Genomic DNA, 19,104 nt, shown 5'->3' with positions numbered 1-19,104 from the left:
TTGGATAAAGTCGGCATTTACCTATCTGAGCCTGTGTTTGGTCATGGTCAACTTTATGTTGCATTTTCAAGAGTGCAGCATTCATCTGATGTTAAAGTCAAGATTTTAAGTACAGCTCACCAGGGAGAACTCATTCAAGGACAGGAGAACATTTTCACAAAAAATGTTGTTTATAAAGAAATTTTTCAGTAACACTTTACTACCAATAAACTCAAAATTTAAGAATTCTAATAGCAGATAGGTAATAACAAGCAATAGGCACAGATTCACTCTACATCCCCACAAATTAGCGTCGCCAGTTGCTGCCTGGGGATGCCGAGTGAATCAGCACCCATCGCATTTTGCTGCCTCACTGTTGTTACCATTCTTTCATTAACGATTCTTTAGAGAATCGGGGGTTTACTGGTGTTTAATAAAACACTTTCCCTAATGCAGGCAGCACTTGATTCAAAGTGCAGTCCGCAGGTCTCAGCGTTCCAAAACAGAGTGAAGAAGCCTGCTGTTATTTCTACAATGCCGAATGCAGTGGGCAAAAAAATGGCAGCTTGCAGAATTCTTTTGCACACGGCGAGTCGCATTCTAAATGAGCTCTCACATTTGAAACTTATTCTTTCAAGCCTTGTTTACAGAACTCTTTCTAAAGGTGGCCATACATTGAAAGATGCGCTTTTTGGCAAAGTATCCAAATCAGCAGAACTTTCCCCTATAGGCTCACAATGACACAGATATAGGCTGTAGAGGACTGCTTGACTGACAACTGGACAAATTTTACCCAGATATTGGTCATGTTGGTCAATTGATGGGGCCCCATACACGCCAGTTAAGCTTATATCAGTTTTTGGTACTTTTTGTCAAGTATTGAGAGCAAAAGCTCTAGTGTTGGCGCTTTGCAGTATTCCTGAGAACTACAAGAAAAATAGCAGGAAAAATGACTTCTGAACTAGTGGGAGCAGAGGAAGCTATTGGGCTGTTGCGGGGGCACACAACATGGAAAAAACAAAAGGGTTCCTGCTCACTGGCACAAGTATAATCTCTGGTAAGCAGTGAAAACTATGGATGGCTTAGTTGTGGTCAATAGCTGGCAACTTTAACACAAGTACCAAAGTTTCTCCAGACAAGTAAATGCGCCTCCCTTGTGGCTGGTGCTCCTGCATGTGCATGCATTCCTATGCTTAGATTTACCAGCAGTGCAGTGGTGAGTACACCTGTCAGGGCCGCCATCAGGGGGGCACAGGGGGTACAAGTGTACTGGGCCCAGACCTAAAGGGGGGGCCCGGCAGTGCTGAGCTTTTCGAAAGAGCCGGGCACCGTTGACAGCGGCCGAAGCTGTGCCGCCTCCTTCCCTGGCCACCAAAGTATTATTTTAATACTTTACAGGCCCCTGCCACCAATGTTTTTTTAAAAAAAAATATTCTTTGGGGCCCCAATTTTTTTTAACTTATAGGGGGGCCCTGGTCCCCAATAGCTTTTTAGAACTTGTGTGTGGGGGGGTTACCTTTTTTTAGCGCTGATGTCTGTGTGGTCTTTTAATCTGTGATGTGGGGTGGGCGGGGTACAGGCCAAGAAAATGCTGTTGTACGGCCGGATTTCTAAAGGCGGCCGTGACGCCTGTTCGCGCTCCAAGATGGTGACCTGCTATCCCTAGTGTGTGCCCTCCTGCCTGATGTAATGTAGCCTGCCTGCACTGAATCATGGGGCTGAGGAGACTGGTGGGGGTTGTGAGCACATGAAGGGACTGTGACCTAGGGGATCAAAAAGGTCACTATGAGAGGAACCCTCATTGGTGTCAGCTGCAGGGGCTGTAACAGTAACCCTGCCTGCAGCTGTGAGAGGGAGGGAGAGTGAACAGCAGCAATGCCTGTGGAGGAAACAGGGTTTTATGATCGTGCAGAGGAAGCAGCTGCACTACACTTCTGTTTAGCCCGGGATCTACTACCGGAAGCTGTAGCCGGGGAGGAGACTGAATGAGCTAGCACAGGTCCGCCTCCTCCGTGACATCATCAGCTGCTGCCCTAGCCCTGCTCTGTGCTGCTGGAGCTGCAGACATGACCGGCTTTTGTTGGAGAAAATCGGGACTGTTGGGCGATATGGAGGAAGACAGAGTGAGTCTTCGGGGAACATGACAAGAGAGTTAGTTGTTGTTGCCATTATATCGCTGAAGTGCAAATGACTGCTTAGGCTTCCTGTATTCCTAATGAAAATGTCCTATTCTTGCACATGTAGCAGTAGTACAACTAATTGACACAGACTGCTTGTACTCAGCCAGATAAAGTGGACTGTTTCCCATATATATTAAATATAGCATGATTTTATTACTGTGGCCAACAGAGCCCAGACTATGTCTGTCCAGAGTGAGTGATGCTGCCCACATTCTGTCTGTCTGTCTGACTGACTGACTGTCTGTCCGTCCGTCTGTCCGGTGTGAATGATGCTTCCTGACAGACTTAGCGAGTACAGCACCTCAGTGTTTCCACAGACCTTCCACTGAATATGGTCACCACCACAAAATATCAGCCTTCCTATCTGTGTAACCCTATCAATAACATTGGCATCCCAGCCTAAATATTCCCATCTGCCCTCTAGTCTAGATGTTTAAATCTATCAAGTCAGGAGCCTGGAAGGTCAGCTCAGTTAATGAGCACATTTACACCAGGGCCACATGTGTGACTTTCAAGCAGTGATTCCGTTTTGTATCAGCCGTGCAGATAACTGAATGTTGGCCAGTTGTCAGGTAGTGCAGCCTGCAACCAATGGCAACTTTGTATACCAGTCACCGGAGCATTTGCCATTGCAGCCATTTGCCCTGATTGCAGTGTTTGTGTAGCAGATACCTGACTGATATAGCAACTACCTACTCCCCTTGTCCACAAAAGCAGGGCATACACCCTAATACAAGTATGTCACCCATTATCCGGAAACCCGTTATCTGAATTAAGGAAAGGCCGTCTCCCATAGGCTCCATGTCATCCAAATAATTCTAATTTCTAGAAGCGATTACCTTTTTCTCTGCAATAATAAAACAGTACCTTATAATAGATCCAAACATATAATTAATCATTATAGGAGACAAAACAAGCCTATTGGGTTTATTTAATGTTTAAATCATTCTTCGATGTGAGTAGATATCAGGTATGGTGTTCCTAATTACGGAAAGATCTGTTATCCAGAAAACCCCAGGTCCCATACCTGCCACTTGCTTCATCTGAATGAAAATTTGTTTATATCTTGCAAATAAATTACATTGAGATACAAAAGCTTTCGTTAATCAATGACACAGGTGTTGTGATTCATTAGAACTAATAGTGCTGCTCTGCACCTTTGAATTGTACTAACAAGTGGCACCACACATCATAGTAGCAAAATCTCACATTGATTCTGTTGCAAATGACATTTGACAGGAGGCTGCTCAAACTATATGGGGAGGCCCATTTATCAAATTCCAAATTCATCTCATTATTTTCTGAAAAATATTCCAAAAATCCTCACCGGTTTTTCCCCTTATTTATCAATACATTTTCCAAAAAATTTCCTGTGCAGGAAAAAGAAATCATACAATTTTTTTTCTTATTTTTGCCCAAAAACCACGAAATCTTCGGATTATTGCACGAAACCCACCGCAGTTCAAGATATCTTCGGTACTTCTCCTATTAACATATGCAACCTTGGTAGTTCTGCGATGCCGGATTTTCGGATTCTGACTTTTTCCATCCTCTGGGTATAATATATCCCGAAAAATGTGAGGTTTTTTTCCCTACTAAATTCAGATTGTATAGTAAACAAATAAAAAAAATTCGAGTTTTGGCATTCGGACTTTAATAAATAACCCCCTTAATCTTTATATGCAATGAAGAGCCCTTTGAAATGTGGCTGTATAATATGCAGCTGGTTTAATGACAATTGCTATAGCATTTATCACAAGAGTTGGCAAACCATATACAGGTACACAACTGATCTCCTGTCTTTATTCTTTTGTTTATTCCCACCCTTTCAGCTTGGTCGCTGCCGAAGTGTTAAGGAGTTTGAGAAATTAAATCGCATTGGTGAAGGAACTTATGGTATAGTATGTAAGTACCACAGACTTCTATACTATGTATAATAAACCAGTTTTATACTGGAAAAAATAAAAGAGTTTTGTCCACTGATTTTAAGGATGGTAACTTTACACACATAAACTTGCACCAAATATTAAAGAGTTTATCTGATGCCATAAAATCCATTTTTGTAACATTCCCTTTTACTTTTTATTCAAGCTAAATTAAAATGACTGTGTATTGAATTTTTTGTCTAGGTTACACTTAATTAAGGATTCAAAAGCAGGTGCCACATGAACAAATATGTTGTCCAGCATGGCCGTTCTGATTTAGAAAAGTCTCCAATGACATGCTGTTGAAGGACTCAATGCACTAGGCTGCCATCTGTATTCTGCAGTGGTCATGGTAGACAAGGAGCAGGCCCAGATTGGGATTCAAAATAGGGTGTAGCATTTCGGGGACACAGACGCCCATGTTTGTTGGTGTAGACCTATAGTATATCTTTGTATAGTTGCAAGAAAAACCAGGCAGATGTCCATGTTATAGAAGTGCCAATTATGGCTGTGATGGGATCACCCCACACGATGCCCTGGCCCGTTCTGGCGGCTTCTGATGAGATTGTAAACACAATATGAAACCCTGTGTGAGGTGAGAACGAAATTGTGGCCAGCCTGTCTGTGAGACAAAGATTAAAAAATGTGCTTGTTCAGCCATTAACATCATTGGTCCTTTAAATGCCCTTTCTAGTCAAATAGGGCCTGAAAATAACATACACAGAATCTTGATTTTTTTTATAGGAAAGTTAATGACTGGGAATTGTTAGTGTGCAGTAATTTACCCGGAGAACCATGCATATGTCTGCACTCGGATCAGAACAAATAAAGCATCTATAATAATATAATAACATATCATTTCATTAAAATTTACTTTAAAAATGTGCATGGGGTCATAAAGAGCAGATGTGAAGAGACCTGGATTTACACGATTTATACATTCACGCCTTATTTGACTTAAGCTGCTTTATACTGTTTTAGGTAAAGTAGTACGATGACATTGTTTTCCTTCCCCGTCCTTGTCACAATGTCTTTTCTGACATTATCTAATTCCAGAAGTCCAGGAAAGTGTGTTCAACCACTGCATTCTTAGACTGATCTGTCCCAGTAAAAACTTTAGCAATAGGTTATAAAGCAGGGGTGTCCAACCTTTTGGCTTCCCTGAGCCACATTGGAAAAAGAAAAATTGTCTGGGGCAACACATGAAATACAAAAACACTTTTGATTTGTAAAAGTAGAGAAAATACACAGAATTGAACTACAATACCAGTTGGATAACCAGATGGAGCTATACACTGAAATATGGGACACCTGGATATTAAATAGACTTATTATTACATTATTATGGCGTTTCCTCGAGAACTGAGCGTTTCAAGCTGGGCCACATTCATATACATCCTGGGCGGCCGCAGGTTGGACACCCCTGATATAAAGCCAACTATCTTAGGGAATTATCTTGTAGGTGAGGTGGACAACAGGGTGTCTAAAACGCAGTTATTAAACTGCTTTACATGAAGGAATGTAGAATAGCTTTATTCCAATCAAAGTGACCAATATGTTTTTGGTCATTGCAGCCTTGCTTTAATCCTCTCATCATTTTAAATTTTTAAACATTAAGTTGAGTTTTTTTTCTATGTTATTTTTTTTTTTTAAGATCGTGCCAGAGATACGAAGAGCAATGAAATAGTTGCACTGAAGAAGGTGAGAATGGACAAAGAGAAAGATGGTGAGCAATCAGTCTGAACTGTAAAAATTGAGGGAAAGGGAATAAAAAGATTCTCTGAACATTTATTTATAGTTCTGTTTTTTAATAACACTGCTGCGCAGGCTAATGTGCAGTGAGAACCATTCTTATTGAACACTATCTGCTGATTTTAATTGACGTATTGCTTTTATTCATGCCAGTTGAATAGTGATACTTGTGTGGCGAGGATTTATGTATAAGCTTTATATGTATAAGCTTTATGTCCTATATAATATAAGGAACAACTGACATAACTAACGGCGGTGGAAAAGCCTTATGTTAACCTGCCCCATACACACATCCAGTGGAAGGATGGAAAATTCATTGGAAACTAATTGGGCATAGGGAAGTTCCGAAATAGTACAAAAGGATGGAGACAATATACTGCCCAAAAATATATATTTCGATACAGCTACTTTAAAAATCTTATGGCTTGAACTACCATCTGTTTTTCTGGACTGTATTGATGCAGCACTTCTGGGTTAGATTCCAGCAACGGTACTACTCCTGTTTCCTACCACACTACAAAACCAGGCAGACAAATTGCTTCCTGATACATTCGAATGCTGTGGAGACTTAGTTTGTGGTAACGTATTTTAATGATATGCAGCTGGGAAAATAATTATTGAACACGTCAAAATAAATGTATTTCTAATGGGGCTATTGACATAAAATTTACACCAGATGTTGGTGACAACCCAAGTAATCCACACATACAAAGAAATCAAGACAAATAATAAATTAAGTTATGTGTAATAAGGTGGAATCATAGGAAATAAGTATTGAATACGCTTACTGAAATTTATTTAAATACTTAGTAGAAAAGCCTTTGTTGGTAATGACAGCATCAAGACACCTCCTGTATGGAGAAACTAGTCGCATGCATTTCTCAGGTGGGATTTTGGCCCATTCTTCCGCACAAACTGTCTACAACTCTTGAAGGTTCTGGGGGCCTCTTCTATGAACGCTGATATTTAGTTCTTTCCATAGATTTTCAATTGGATTCGAGTTGGGCAGTTGACTGAGCCATTCTAGCTGTTTTATTTTCTTTCTCTGAAACCAATCGAGAGTTTCCTTGGCTGTGTGTTTGGGATCATTGTCTTGCTGAAATGTCCACCCTCGTTTCATCTTCATCATCCTGGTAGATGGCAGTAGATTCTTATAAAGTATGTCCCAGTACATTTCCCCAGTTAGCATTCCTTCAATTATATGAAGTCTGCCAGTACCATACGTTAAAAACAGCTCCACGCCATGATGTTCCCACTTCACTGTTGGTATGGTGTTTTTGGCGTGAAGTTCCATTTCTCCTCCAAACATGGTGTGTGCAAGGACATCTAAAGAGTTACATTTTGGTCTCATCTGGCCAGACTATATTCTCCCAGATTATCATTGGCTTGTCCAAATGTTATGCAGCAAACTTTAAACAAGCTTTAACATGCTTTTTCTTCAGCAGTGGAGTCTTGCGTGGTGAACTTGCAAAGAGGCCATGTGGGTTGAGTGCATTACTTAATATTTTCTTTGAAACAACTGTACCTACTAATTTAAGTTCCTTCTGAAGCTCTCCACAAGTGATCCTTGCCTCTTGGACAACTCTTCTGATTATTGTTTTGACTCCTCTGTCAGAAATCTTGCGAGCAGCACCTGGTCATGGCTGGTTAAGGGTGAAATGATGTTCTTTCCACTTCTGGATTATGGCTCCAACGGTGCTCACTGGAACATTAAGAAGCTTAGAAATACGTCTGTAACCAATGCCATCAGTATGTTCTGCAACAATAAGGTTGTGAAGGTTTTGAGAGAGCTCTTTGCTTTAACCCATCATGAAATTCTTCTTGTGTGATACCTTGGTAACGAGAAACCTTTTTATACGCCATCAGTTAGGACTTAACCAGCTGATATTAATTTGCACTGATAGGGGGCGATATTGCTTTCTAAATACTTACAGATTTCAAGAGGGTTTCTTGGCTTTCCATGTCTTTTTGCACCTCCTTTTGTTTATCTGTTTAATACTTATTCATTCCACTTTATTACACATAATTTATGGATTTATTTGTTTTTATTTCTTTGTATGTGTGGATTACTTAGGTTGTTACCGACATCTGGTGTAAATTTCATGTCAATATCCCCATTAGAAATATATTTACTGAGAAAACGTTGATGTGTTCAATACTTATTTTCACTGCTGTGTAATTTCAGTTACTATCTGCAGATTATATTGGCTCTATATAATTAATAGCAAAATCATCAATAAAGAGGACTAGATAGCTATCCTACAAATATGGTCTAGTGATGCTTGATCTTTGAAGGCTCAGGAAACTACCTGATTCCTTTTAGGATATGCCTTCACTGACTCTCAAGCTACTGCACTTGCCATTTTGATGATGCACATCTAATCCATTTTACCATGGTTGGGATTGAGATAAGAGCGCTTATCTTAGCACTCGCTGGAAGACTGAAGAGGATTTCTGGCTAAATGATCCAGACTTTAGGTCCTGGAGATACGTGCATTTTTTTGCCGTGTTTTCAGCATGGTCCGCGCCACTTTTTTTTTAAAAAAAACAGAGAATCGAACCACGCTGAAAACGAGGCGAAGATCCGCATGTGTGTCTGGGGCCTTAAGCAACTGAAAACATCCAGTTTGCTCCAGATTTGTTATCTATCCTGAGTGTTCAAATATCAAAAAAATCTTAATTGATATGAAAATTTGAGAAGTTGCATTACTACTTTTGTTAAGGTGTAAAAGCATCTTGTCCAGAAAGAAAATGTTATGCTTTTGAGAATAATATTAATTTCTAGTAGGAAGGCTGGTTTCAGGTTTTACATTTGTAGTAGGTCAAAAGGTTCTCTTATTAAAGGGGTTGCTCACCTTTGCGCTGTTCGTATGATTTCGTTTTTTTCATGGTGAGCTTTAATTTCACACTTTAAAGGAGTTGTTCACCTATGAATTAACTTTTAGTATGATGTAGAGAGTGATATTCTGAGACAATTTGCAATTTTTATTAGTTGGGTTTAAGTTATTTAGCTTTTTATTCAACAGCTCTACAGTTTGCAATTTCAGCAATCTGGTTGCTAGGGTCAAAATTACCATAGCAGCCATGCATTGGTTTGAATATGAGACTGGAATATGAATAGGAGAGGCTCTGAATATTAAGCCCAGCAATCAAATCTAGCAATAACAATAAATGTGTAGCTTACAGAAAATGTGTTGTTTAGATGGGCTCAGTGACCCCATTTGAAAGCTGGAACAGACCTTTTTCTTCACCCCTCATGGGTTTTTTCATGCTTGTGTTGCTCCCCAATCGAATTGAATTTAGCTCACGTTTTAAAAAAAAAAAGGTTGGGGACCCCTGATCTACACCATTTCATAGTCCAAATTAAAATGTTTTGCTGATAATTGAGTAGATTTTCTCTGCCATGCAGGTTTCTCCATGTATGGAAGAGCAATACTTTTGGGGCATAGACATTAAATATTTGTTGGTCCAACTGTGAGTTTGCTAATCATTTTTTGTACATTTATTGATTTCATCTCAGGTATCCCCATAAGCAGCCTACGGGAGATAACTCTCCTACTTAAATTGCGACATCCCAACATTGTGGAGCTGAAGGAAGTAGTTGTTGGAAATCACCTAGAAAGGTGAGCAATTCTTGTTATTGTTTCAAAAATACTTATCATTTAGAGTATTATTGCTGCTCGAAGCTCATTCAGTTAGTCTGTGGAAGTATTTTGTAACCCATTATCACACACCTTTTTGCAGTGGTAAGTTTTGAAATGGTTTTGAATATGTATTCTCTTTTTTGTATTCAGTATCTTTCTGGTTATGGGATACTGTGAACAAGACCTGGCCAGTCTTCTGGAGAATATGCAAACCCCATTCTCAGAAGCCCAGGTAAAGACTTGTTATTTTTTCCGTCCCACTCCAAGCTTGCTGAAATTACAGATGAGCAGATAACTGATTTCATATTTACCATACAGTAATATATTTGCTGTATACTAATTATAGCGAAAGGTTGTACATTTGCAGAGATTTATATGGAAGATGAGGATCCAGATCACAGGATAACATTCCCATCTTGATCTATAGATTTATGTGGCCCAGTACTGCAATGGGGGCTGTCTAGGGCCTAAATGCAATACTGCATATAAATTTGCATGAATTCTGGGTTTGATTATATTATATGTACTGACAACATGTAGTACCACAACTGACAACTAGCACCTAAAATGTTGCTCAGCTACAACATAAATTCTTGTTAGCCTTCACCAGTAGACTGGTTGATGTACACTGCATAGTTACCTAGTAGGTAAGCTTGAAAAGAGATACATAATCAGATGCAACCTGTTGTCCAAGTAAAACCAGTGGAAGGTAATCCATAGGAAGGCAAAAAGTCCCATCTGAAGCCATCTCCAATTTGCCTTGAACCATTTCTAGCTTAATATCATTTTTAGGGCCAAAGCTTTGCCAAACCCTATATCAGCATTGGCAATCCATAATCTGTAAACTATTGTTTCCTTTTCCTCAAAGAAAATGTATAAGTAGTAAGTACAATTTACTGATGTCCTGCAACCAAGACTACATGTATCTTTTAATTTTAATCAGGTGAAATGCATCTGCTTCCAGCTCCTCACTGGGCTTCAGTATCTCCATGAGAGCTTTATAGTGCATAGGTAAATGGAATACTTCTGTTGAAAAATTGTAATCTTGCTAATGTGTCTAGTAACCCAGAAATCTAACCTTGCTGAACTGGAAATACCAATTCCATTGGGTAACAGTTGTTGTTGTTACGCAGATTAGGGTTATCATTCCTAGGAATTGCTAAACAACTGCACAATCTTAGGGTTCGTCCACACAAGGAGATTCAGGGAGATTTAGTCGCCTGGCGACTAATCGCCTCTTCTTCTGGGCGACAATCTCCCCGAACTGCCTTTGAGTGTCTTCCCATCCGTTATAATGAAAAGTCGCCTGTGTCGCCAGAAGTAGGCAACTTCGGCCGACTTTGGAAAACGCAGCGCCGCATATGCTTTAGCGCAGGCAAATTTCATTATAGCGGATGGGAAGGCAGTTCGGGGAGATTGCCTTCGCGATTGCCTACTTTTGTTTATAAGCTGCTGTGTAGCAATGGGGGCAGTCATTCAAAGGAGAAAAGGCTCGTTTTATACAGCAGATGGCAGAAAAGCTCTGTCGAACATGATGGTGTTATCTGTTATCCACTATTTAACCTGTGCCATATAGCCTTTATTCAATTTCCACCATTGCTACATAAGCAGATTGTTTATATGAACTATAGTAGTATTTCTGATCAGTTTTACCTGTGTATGGCAACATTATATGATATTTTCATTACTTTAAAACACTTTCATTTATTGGTGTTACTGTTCCTTTTAAAATTTTGGCCTGCTGCATTGCTTGTCTCCTAGCTAAAAGGCCTGGCTGAGCACAAAAGCTTTACAGGGCAGAGAATGAGAGGAGGGTTTTGGGAGTTGCTGACGTTTGTACAGCCTCTGCATGTAACTAAACAATGCCTTTCAAGTGGGCACATCTGCTGTGTACTTCCCTGTTTGTATGCCTTTCTACTCCATTGGTAAATGAAGGTTTTACCCAGTAATAATGAGACAGGGAATGGCTGCAAAGTGTGTGTGTGTTTTTTAGATCTACCTGTAATTATCCTGTTATATTTTTGCTCTGTAAGGAGTAGAGCTAGAACCTGGAAGCCAGTCAGAAAATGTATTTATATTATTTTTCCCATGTATATAATGTAAGATCTGATTTGTTTATCTTTGGGCCCAAAAGTAACTGTGTCTAATTTACTTCTTTCTACTCTCTACTTACTAAAGAGATCTGAAGGTATCCAACCTGCTCATGACTGATAAAGGCTGTGTGAAGATCGGTAAGTAATATTGCTTATATGTAGTATAAAGGTAACGTCACAAGGTACGTTTTAAGCAGCTTGAATTTAAGGGGGCAAGGCACACACAATCCATCCCAAAGGCTTGCATTCTAACATTTTAAAAGAAGCCTGGCCTGCTCTTTTATGCAATTACAAATGCCAGTGGAGCAGTTGTGGACTGCTTGAAATGTGGAACTCATCCCAACCCCAGCTTGTTTAAAAGAGATTGATAATCCCATCCACAAATAATCTGTGGTTTGAGACATATACAGGAAACAGGCCACTGTGGATTATATAGGCACTTTTGTGAAATGGTTTTAGCCTAAACCACTCTGTAGCCATTAACGCTAACATATATTCTCTTGAAAATATTAGCTGACTTCGGCCTGGCTCGTGCTTTTAGCACCCCTGCAAAGCAGATGACTCCTAAAGTGGTGACTCTATGGTGAGTATTCATAGCTCTGGTTTCTTAGTACAAACTTGATCCAAGGACTGCTCCAATTGTCACCTTGAAATAAGGAACAATTTTTTTCTGTCCTATGAAGCAAATGAGAAAGGCTTCAGATTAAGGTTTTTTTTTAGGATGTGTCTTTTCACTCTAAATGACAATGTTACTATACAGCTTGCTGGAAACTATGTGATGTAGTGGGGGATCTCAATATTTTTTAAAAAATACTTAAATGTTATAGTAGAAATAGTATGCAATATACTATGCAATTCACTACTACTGAGTTCCTTGTTATGTCGCAAAGCTACAAATCTTAAGGCCTTAGTTTCTCCTGCTTTAATTTTCCAGGTACCGGGCCCCTGAACTTCTCCTGGGAAGCACTACACAGACAACAGCTATAGACATGTGGTAAAGATACTGTTTTACCTTAAAAATTATTGTTAGAAAGATGTCTGTGCATGCATATCTTTTTTTAGTGCATAGATTAATAATTTCCAGGCTGTTTTGATTTTGCTGTTCATGTGCTGCCAGTTAAAATGCTGCATTTCATAGATCAAACGGCAACCTAGAAACACAGTATATACTATCTTGGGGCATGGTATTCTTATGGCAGTACCATAGATTCTATGACAGGTAATTAATCTGCACATCTGCATTGAACCAACAATAAATACTTTAAAGGACAAGGAAAGGTTCAGTCTCTGAGAGTGCCAAAAGTTTGGCACCCCCCCCCCAGTAGTTGCCTAATACCCTGGTCTGATGCACCATGGAATATTACTATTTCATATTGTAAAAGTGTTCTTTATAGTTTTCTACCTTAAACAAATGTCACATATGACATTGGAAACACTGGCACTCAAAGGCAGGTAACAGCAGGGTTATACCCTTGCGTATTTATTTTGCAAACGTGCAACGTTTCGAGGTCAGACCCCTTTGTCAAGCATGCTTGACAAAGGGGTCTGACCCCGAAACGTTGCACGTTTGCAAAATAAATCACAAGGGTATAACCCTGCTGTTACCTGCCTTTGAGTGCCAGTGTTTTCTTGGAGAGTCTGTTTAGGAGGGTGCCGATCCCTTCAACACCGTGCACCAGGCGCTGAACTACTGAAGGCCAGGGTGTGCGAGCGGGCTACAACACATTACATATGACATTGGGACTGCCAGTACTATCAGTTAGATGGCATTGGGGATGCCAAAATGCCTCTGTTTGACTGTGACTGTTTAAAAAAAAAAAAAAAAAAAAAAGCACACCCAGGTTATTTTGATTAAAGGGATACTGTCATGGGAAAACATGTTTTGTTTTTCTTTTTTTTCCCCCAAACGTTTTCAAAATGTTTTTCCATGACAGTATCCCTTTAAGTAACAGCTGGGGGCTTGGAGAAGATAGTATTTTATGTTCTGTGTTTTTAGATGAAAATGTCATGTCCCAATATACCTGGTGAAATATTGATCTATCAATATCTGGGTAATTAAAACCAAACCTTGCCAAACTGAATCAGAATCCTTAGAATCATCTGATTTTTTTTTTCACAAAACAAGGAAGTAAAAAAGTTTTCCCTTCCTGATTGGCATATGCAAAATAGGGTTCGGATCTGGTTCGGTATTTGGCTGAATCTTTCACAAAGGATTCGGGGGTTCAGCCGAATCCAAAATAATGTCTTTGGTGCATCCCTAATTAAAACCCCCATTATTAAGACTTATCCCAACTAGTAGCCGAGCGTCTTCCTCTTTACTTACATTTGTAGCATGCTTCTACAATTAACCTTACAATCTGTAAATAATTATATTTTTATATAAGGCTGCAGCCCTCTAATTCTCCTTAATACTTTGTTTAAAAACATATTTAAGATAGACATACATCTCCTCCTTGTCCATTTCCATTATCCCTCCAAAACAAGGAACAGACCTCTATTTTTATTACCCAGTTGCATGCATGGGTCTGGTAGAGTAGACTCACTCCTGACCCAGACCCGCTGAGCAGAGATCTAATCCCATCTATTTACTGTCATATTCGCTAGGCAGTCCTAACCAGCCCAATTTCAGAGCATAATGTTTCTGCCCACCCCCCTTGGAGCACCACACGATCCTGGAAGTGATGTCACATCTGGATGGATCAAGGACCATTGTAAGAAAATTCTACAGCCTGCTTCCTTCCCAACTCCCCCTGCAGGTTACCCTTGAACCACCTGCTCAGTCAGAAGATATGGGTTCTCTTAACTGAATCCTGATCGCTTTGCTGATATTCCATGGGCACCCATCGCGATGCAGGTCTCTAACTCACGCAGTTTGGTAAATTTTCAGCATTCACATCATATTTCTCATCCAGTGCCAACTCCAGCTCTCCCTGCTACTTGCATTAGTAAACATATACTTTGTGTTGGTACCAGTTTGTATATTGTCTAGATATGACTTTTAACTCTTGCAGTAGTTTTCTACAAATAGCTATTTACATGAATCCCTTGTTTCTTTCAGGGCTGTTGGTTGCATACTGGCTGAGCTCCTGGCTCACAAGCCGCTTCTTCCAGGAAGTTCAGAAATCCAGCAGATTGATTTGATTATACAGCTGCTTGGCACACCTAATGAAAACATTTGGCCAGTAAGATGCGCACCACAAAGTAAACTCATGCAAATATCAGGCACAGTTGCACTAGTCTTAACTAACAAAGAGCAGAATAAGCTAACTGCTGATTTGTTGCTATAGGGCAGCACAGTGGTTACCTACAACTGCTTTCTTGCAGTACTGCTGTGGCTTTGTGTGTTTTCTCACACATTCATTTTTGATGAAGTTCATGTGTAAATGTGATATGCACCTTAGAGCGCAATCTTCACTAGGGTAGGAATAGATCATATTTATATAATATATGCATTGGGCCAGGGCAAAAGATACCTACATTGCTATGTAACCTAAATGTGTAAATGACCTGTAACATCATGAAGTTAAAATAATTGTATAGTGCATTTATAGTTTGTATCTGTTGATCCAGCAATTACAAACTATTTCTTCTTCAATATATATTCCTGTAGAAAGCCATGAGTGGCATTTGACTCCTGTTTATCTTTCTGAACTAAACCCATTGTATTCTACACAGCTTCTTTGTTATCTGCTGTGTTTTTAGCCCACTACTGTGGAATATCCTACAAAAACATATTTCTTTTATTTACTCAGGGCTTCTCAAAGTTGCCTTTAGTTGGTCAATACACCGTACGTAAGCAGCCTTACAACAATTTAAAACACAAGTTTCCCTGGTTGTCTGAAGCTGGACTTCGCTTACTAAATTTTCTTTTTATGTATGACCCCAAAAAGAGGTAAGCTGGAGACTTGTAATCGTTTTGTTTAATTGTTATTTACTTTATGTACCTTATGTATTTATTTTCCCTTCTTATCCCACTTTAGAGCAACAGCTGAGGACAGTCTTGCAAGTTCATATTTTAAGGAAAAGCCTTTGCGTAAGTAGTACAAACTTAAGATATGTTCTAGAGCACATCCTACAATTTTCTACAAATCCAGTGTGAGTGATATTAATTTAAAGTGACTGGTAAATACAATAATAATTACAAATGTTCTATGGTGGTTGGCATATCCTTTCTTTATATGGTCCTATGACTGTCTTGGATGTCTATAGTAGTACTTTAATGTCATATTATTTCAAGGGTTACCAAGCAGTAATACACACACGTGCACATTCTATGCAGAGAATGTTTTTGTATTTTATTATTTATTCATGGTTTGCCACAATGTGCACTCTGCTCCCACACAATAACTTTAATGCTGCACTTCCTATCTTTCATCGCTGCTCTTGGACAAAGCAGTTGGAAAGAATAGTTGAGTTAAATAGGAAGGCAAGGGAAATGAGGTAAAGCAGGAAAACGCATATCGAGCATGGAGACTATATTTTGCTTATGAAAGTTCAGACAGGGGAAATAGACTGAACCAGGAAAAAAAATTGCATTGAGCAATGGAAACTGTATTTTCTAATCCAGGGAAAAATCAGCAGGCACTGGTTGAAGTGGGCAGTGGCACCAGCAACTTTGAGCAGTAGTGGCATACAGTGTTCTGGACCTGGCCGGTTCCTTTATCAGACCACTGCAGAGCTAGGCATGCCCACCCTATATATAGTTTATATATGTAACTGTATAGATAAGTCAGTGTAGATATGTGTGGATATGTGCACTTGGGTTTATTTGGAAGGGTTGTACTTGATAGACTTTGATCCCAACTTAACTATGTAACCCACGTACCAGGTGGCCAGGCCTAAAGGCACAGGTTTCCAAAGATGGTGTCAGACAAAGTGGTTTCTAAGACTTCTGGCACACAGGGAGAATATTGAGGCATTTTGGCCACAGTGTTTTTCACTGGCTAAAAAACAACATTAACACCAGATTTTGTTATTATCCTGCTCTCCTAATGGTAATCACATACTGCTTTTAATGAAAATATGCTGGGTATTTTGATCCATATGTGGAGGTGCAATGTCATTTATTGTAGCACTTTCTCCACAGCCTGTGAACCCCAGCTGATGCCTACATTCCCACATCATCGGAACAAGAGAGCAAGTGGCACAGGAGCAGAGAGCCAGTGCAAGCGCAGCAAACCATAATTACACTATTCCATCCACTTTCTGAAGCAAATCACTCAAAGGATTCCTTTGGGACTCTGATGAAGGCAGAACTTGAATCCAGGGCTCTATCAATTTTTTTTTAGATTGTATATAGCCTTATGCTGTAAGATTGAATAACTAAGAAGATAGACCTGTACTCTACTGGTTTATTTAACATGAATCTTCTGTCTTTGAGTTACCTGACTGGGAGTGTAAAAAGGCTCTGACCTAGACTTTATGGTCGCTTTTGGAAAAGTGAGGATATCTATGTGTCCTGCACTGATATTATTGTGCTGAATCAGCATTAGGGTAGGAGAACTGGCTGTGCCCCTTGCTGTGCAGGTGGTGGGTTATCTCTTCCACACCAGGCAGCCTTGAAAAATTGTGCAGCAATCATAAATGTTATTTACTGAACTGATGTTTTGTTATAACCAATGTTCGCTGTTACTAAAAATAAAGTATGTAATATGTAGACTGGTGTTAATTTGCCTTCTTTAAAAATCATTCCATTATATGAGGGATTTGTGTCCCTTTTTTTGGTTTTGATCTCTGTCAAGTGCACTGATTATTGAGTCAGGTCTGTCCCTGTGCCTAGCAATAAGAATAAGGTATATTATGTGAAAGGCAGATGACTTAGGGAAAAGCTATATAGCTTTTCAGATTAATACATTCATTTTTTTCACAGATTAATACATTCATGCTCAACGACAACTTGTTTTATTGTATACTGCAGACTAAAACTGTACTGCCATACCAGTGCATTACAAAGGGGCATAATAAGGTTCTTTTTCTCTGTGTTTATAACTGGACAGACCACACTAAGATCTGAAGTGTGCAGTGATTGCCTCATACATAACATCTGTTGCTGTACTTCACCTCCTACCAACCCTGGCAGTTAGATTAGAAGCAGTCTAAAGCACACTTCTGATTCCATACACTAAATGGTTGTCGTGATTTGACTACTTGACTCAGAATTATAGCAATATACTGTAGTAATATAGTCAGCATGGGCGCCAGGGTGAAGACAGTTTTCCCCTCAAGCAGAGCAAGTGCCCCAGGTCTCCATGGTGGTATTTAAGATCAGAGCAGGAAGTTGTTTGCCTTGCTCCTTTTTTTGGCAGCTGCTGCAGGCTTGAAACATGCTGATATACCCCAGTCCAGCATGTTTCAAGCTTGTAGCAGCTGCCAAAAAAAGGAGCAAGGCAAACAATCTGCTCTTAAATACCACCATGGAGACCTGGGGCACTTGCTCTATTGAGGGGAAAACTGCCCTCTTTCAGCTGACTATATTGCTTATATATATTTTGGTGGTAATTGTATCTCCAGATCCAAAAATTGCTTCCGACTCCACAGCTCTGCCACACAGAGTTCATTTATATATCTGTGGCCAATCCAATCTTTCTCTAACAGGGCGAGTATGAGCAAATAAACTAATGCTGCCTGTCCCTTGTGGGACTTGGCATGGCACAGAAAGGGTTGTGGGAGTTGCCGGGTGGTGACAGATTCAGCTTGTCACCTCCCTCTGGGGTCAATTGGTCAGCCTGAACCTGCACATCACAATTTAGTGGTGAAAAAAATCTATGGGGTTTAAATAGTTAAGATTCCTCTATTGCTTATTCATATGAGTAGAACAAATTACTCATGATTTTACAATAATACACTAAAGGGATTTCCATTTTATTAGAGGCTCACAAAAACTTACAATCTAAAGTTGTAATTGCTTTGTACCTATTTAGGTTTTTGGGTTATGAACCCTAACACCTTTCTCATCTGGACCTTTTTGCTAGAAAGTGTCCTGTCTGAGTCTGGCCTTCGCTTAAATGATGAATTTTAGGCTACAGGCACGCAACATATTGATTTATTAATTGTTATACATGAAAAGTACTTCTTCCTTAACTCGATCTGGCTGATAGATGTCTAGGTAATACCTTCTACTTCATGGGCTAGTGTGGGTCATATGCCAGGAATCTGAATAATCTGATGGAAAATCGAGGAGAGGACTAAGAGCCTTCAATAATGAATAATACTAAAACCATACCTGTGATATTGGACTGGAAGCACTACCTTTCAACTAAAATTACTTATTTTGTACTGTAATGTATAGAAGCTGTGCATGACGGACATGGCAACATCTGTATCTGTCCTGGCCAGGGCTGCCATCGGATATCACTGGGCCCTGCAGTACAAAGGCCACACACACGTGTGTGAAAACGAAAATTTAATATAAGCTTCATCTCACTAAAATAAGACACTTTCTAAATATGATCAATTAAAAAATCTGCACCATTTAAGAAATAATCAAGTTCCTCTGCAGTATCTCACTCTCCACCTGTCACTCTTCATGCTC

General features: G+C 39.7%; 1 protein-coding gene across 3 annotated transcripts; it reads left to right on the top strand.

Annotated features, from left to right (window-relative positions):
- The first annotated feature begins 1,901 nt into the window (after positions 1-1,901).
- cdk10.L (cyclin-dependent kinase 10 L homeolog) lies at positions 1,902-17,229 on the top strand. Of its 3 annotated transcripts, none has more exons than XM_018256306.2 (13): positions 1,906-2,130; positions 3,992-4,064; positions 5,739-5,810; positions 9,357-9,459; positions 9,631-9,712; positions 10,424-10,491; positions 11,659-11,711; positions 12,087-12,156; positions 12,508-12,567; positions 14,632-14,755; positions 15,326-15,465; positions 15,554-15,606; positions 16,660-17,229. In XM_018256306.2, the coding sequence occupies exons 3-13, from the start codon at positions 5,792-5,794 to the stop codon at positions 16,755-16,757; spliced, it is 870 nt and encodes a 289-aa protein (XP_018111795.1). In that variant the 5' UTR covers positions 1,906-2,130; positions 3,992-4,064; positions 5,739-5,791; the 3' UTR covers positions 16,758-17,229.
- Positions 17,230-19,104: the final 1,875 nt, after the last annotated feature.

Source organism: Xenopus laevis, chromosome 4L, assembly GCF_017654675.1.
Source record: "Xenopus laevis strain J_2021 chromosome 4L, Xenopus_laevis_v10.1, whole genome shotgun sequence".
Taxonomy (NCBI): domain Eukaryota; kingdom Metazoa; phylum Chordata; class Amphibia; order Anura; family Pipidae; genus Xenopus; species Xenopus laevis.
The sequence above is the reverse complement of the archived record's forward strand: the minus strand, read 5'-3'. Positions and strand labels throughout refer to the sequence as shown.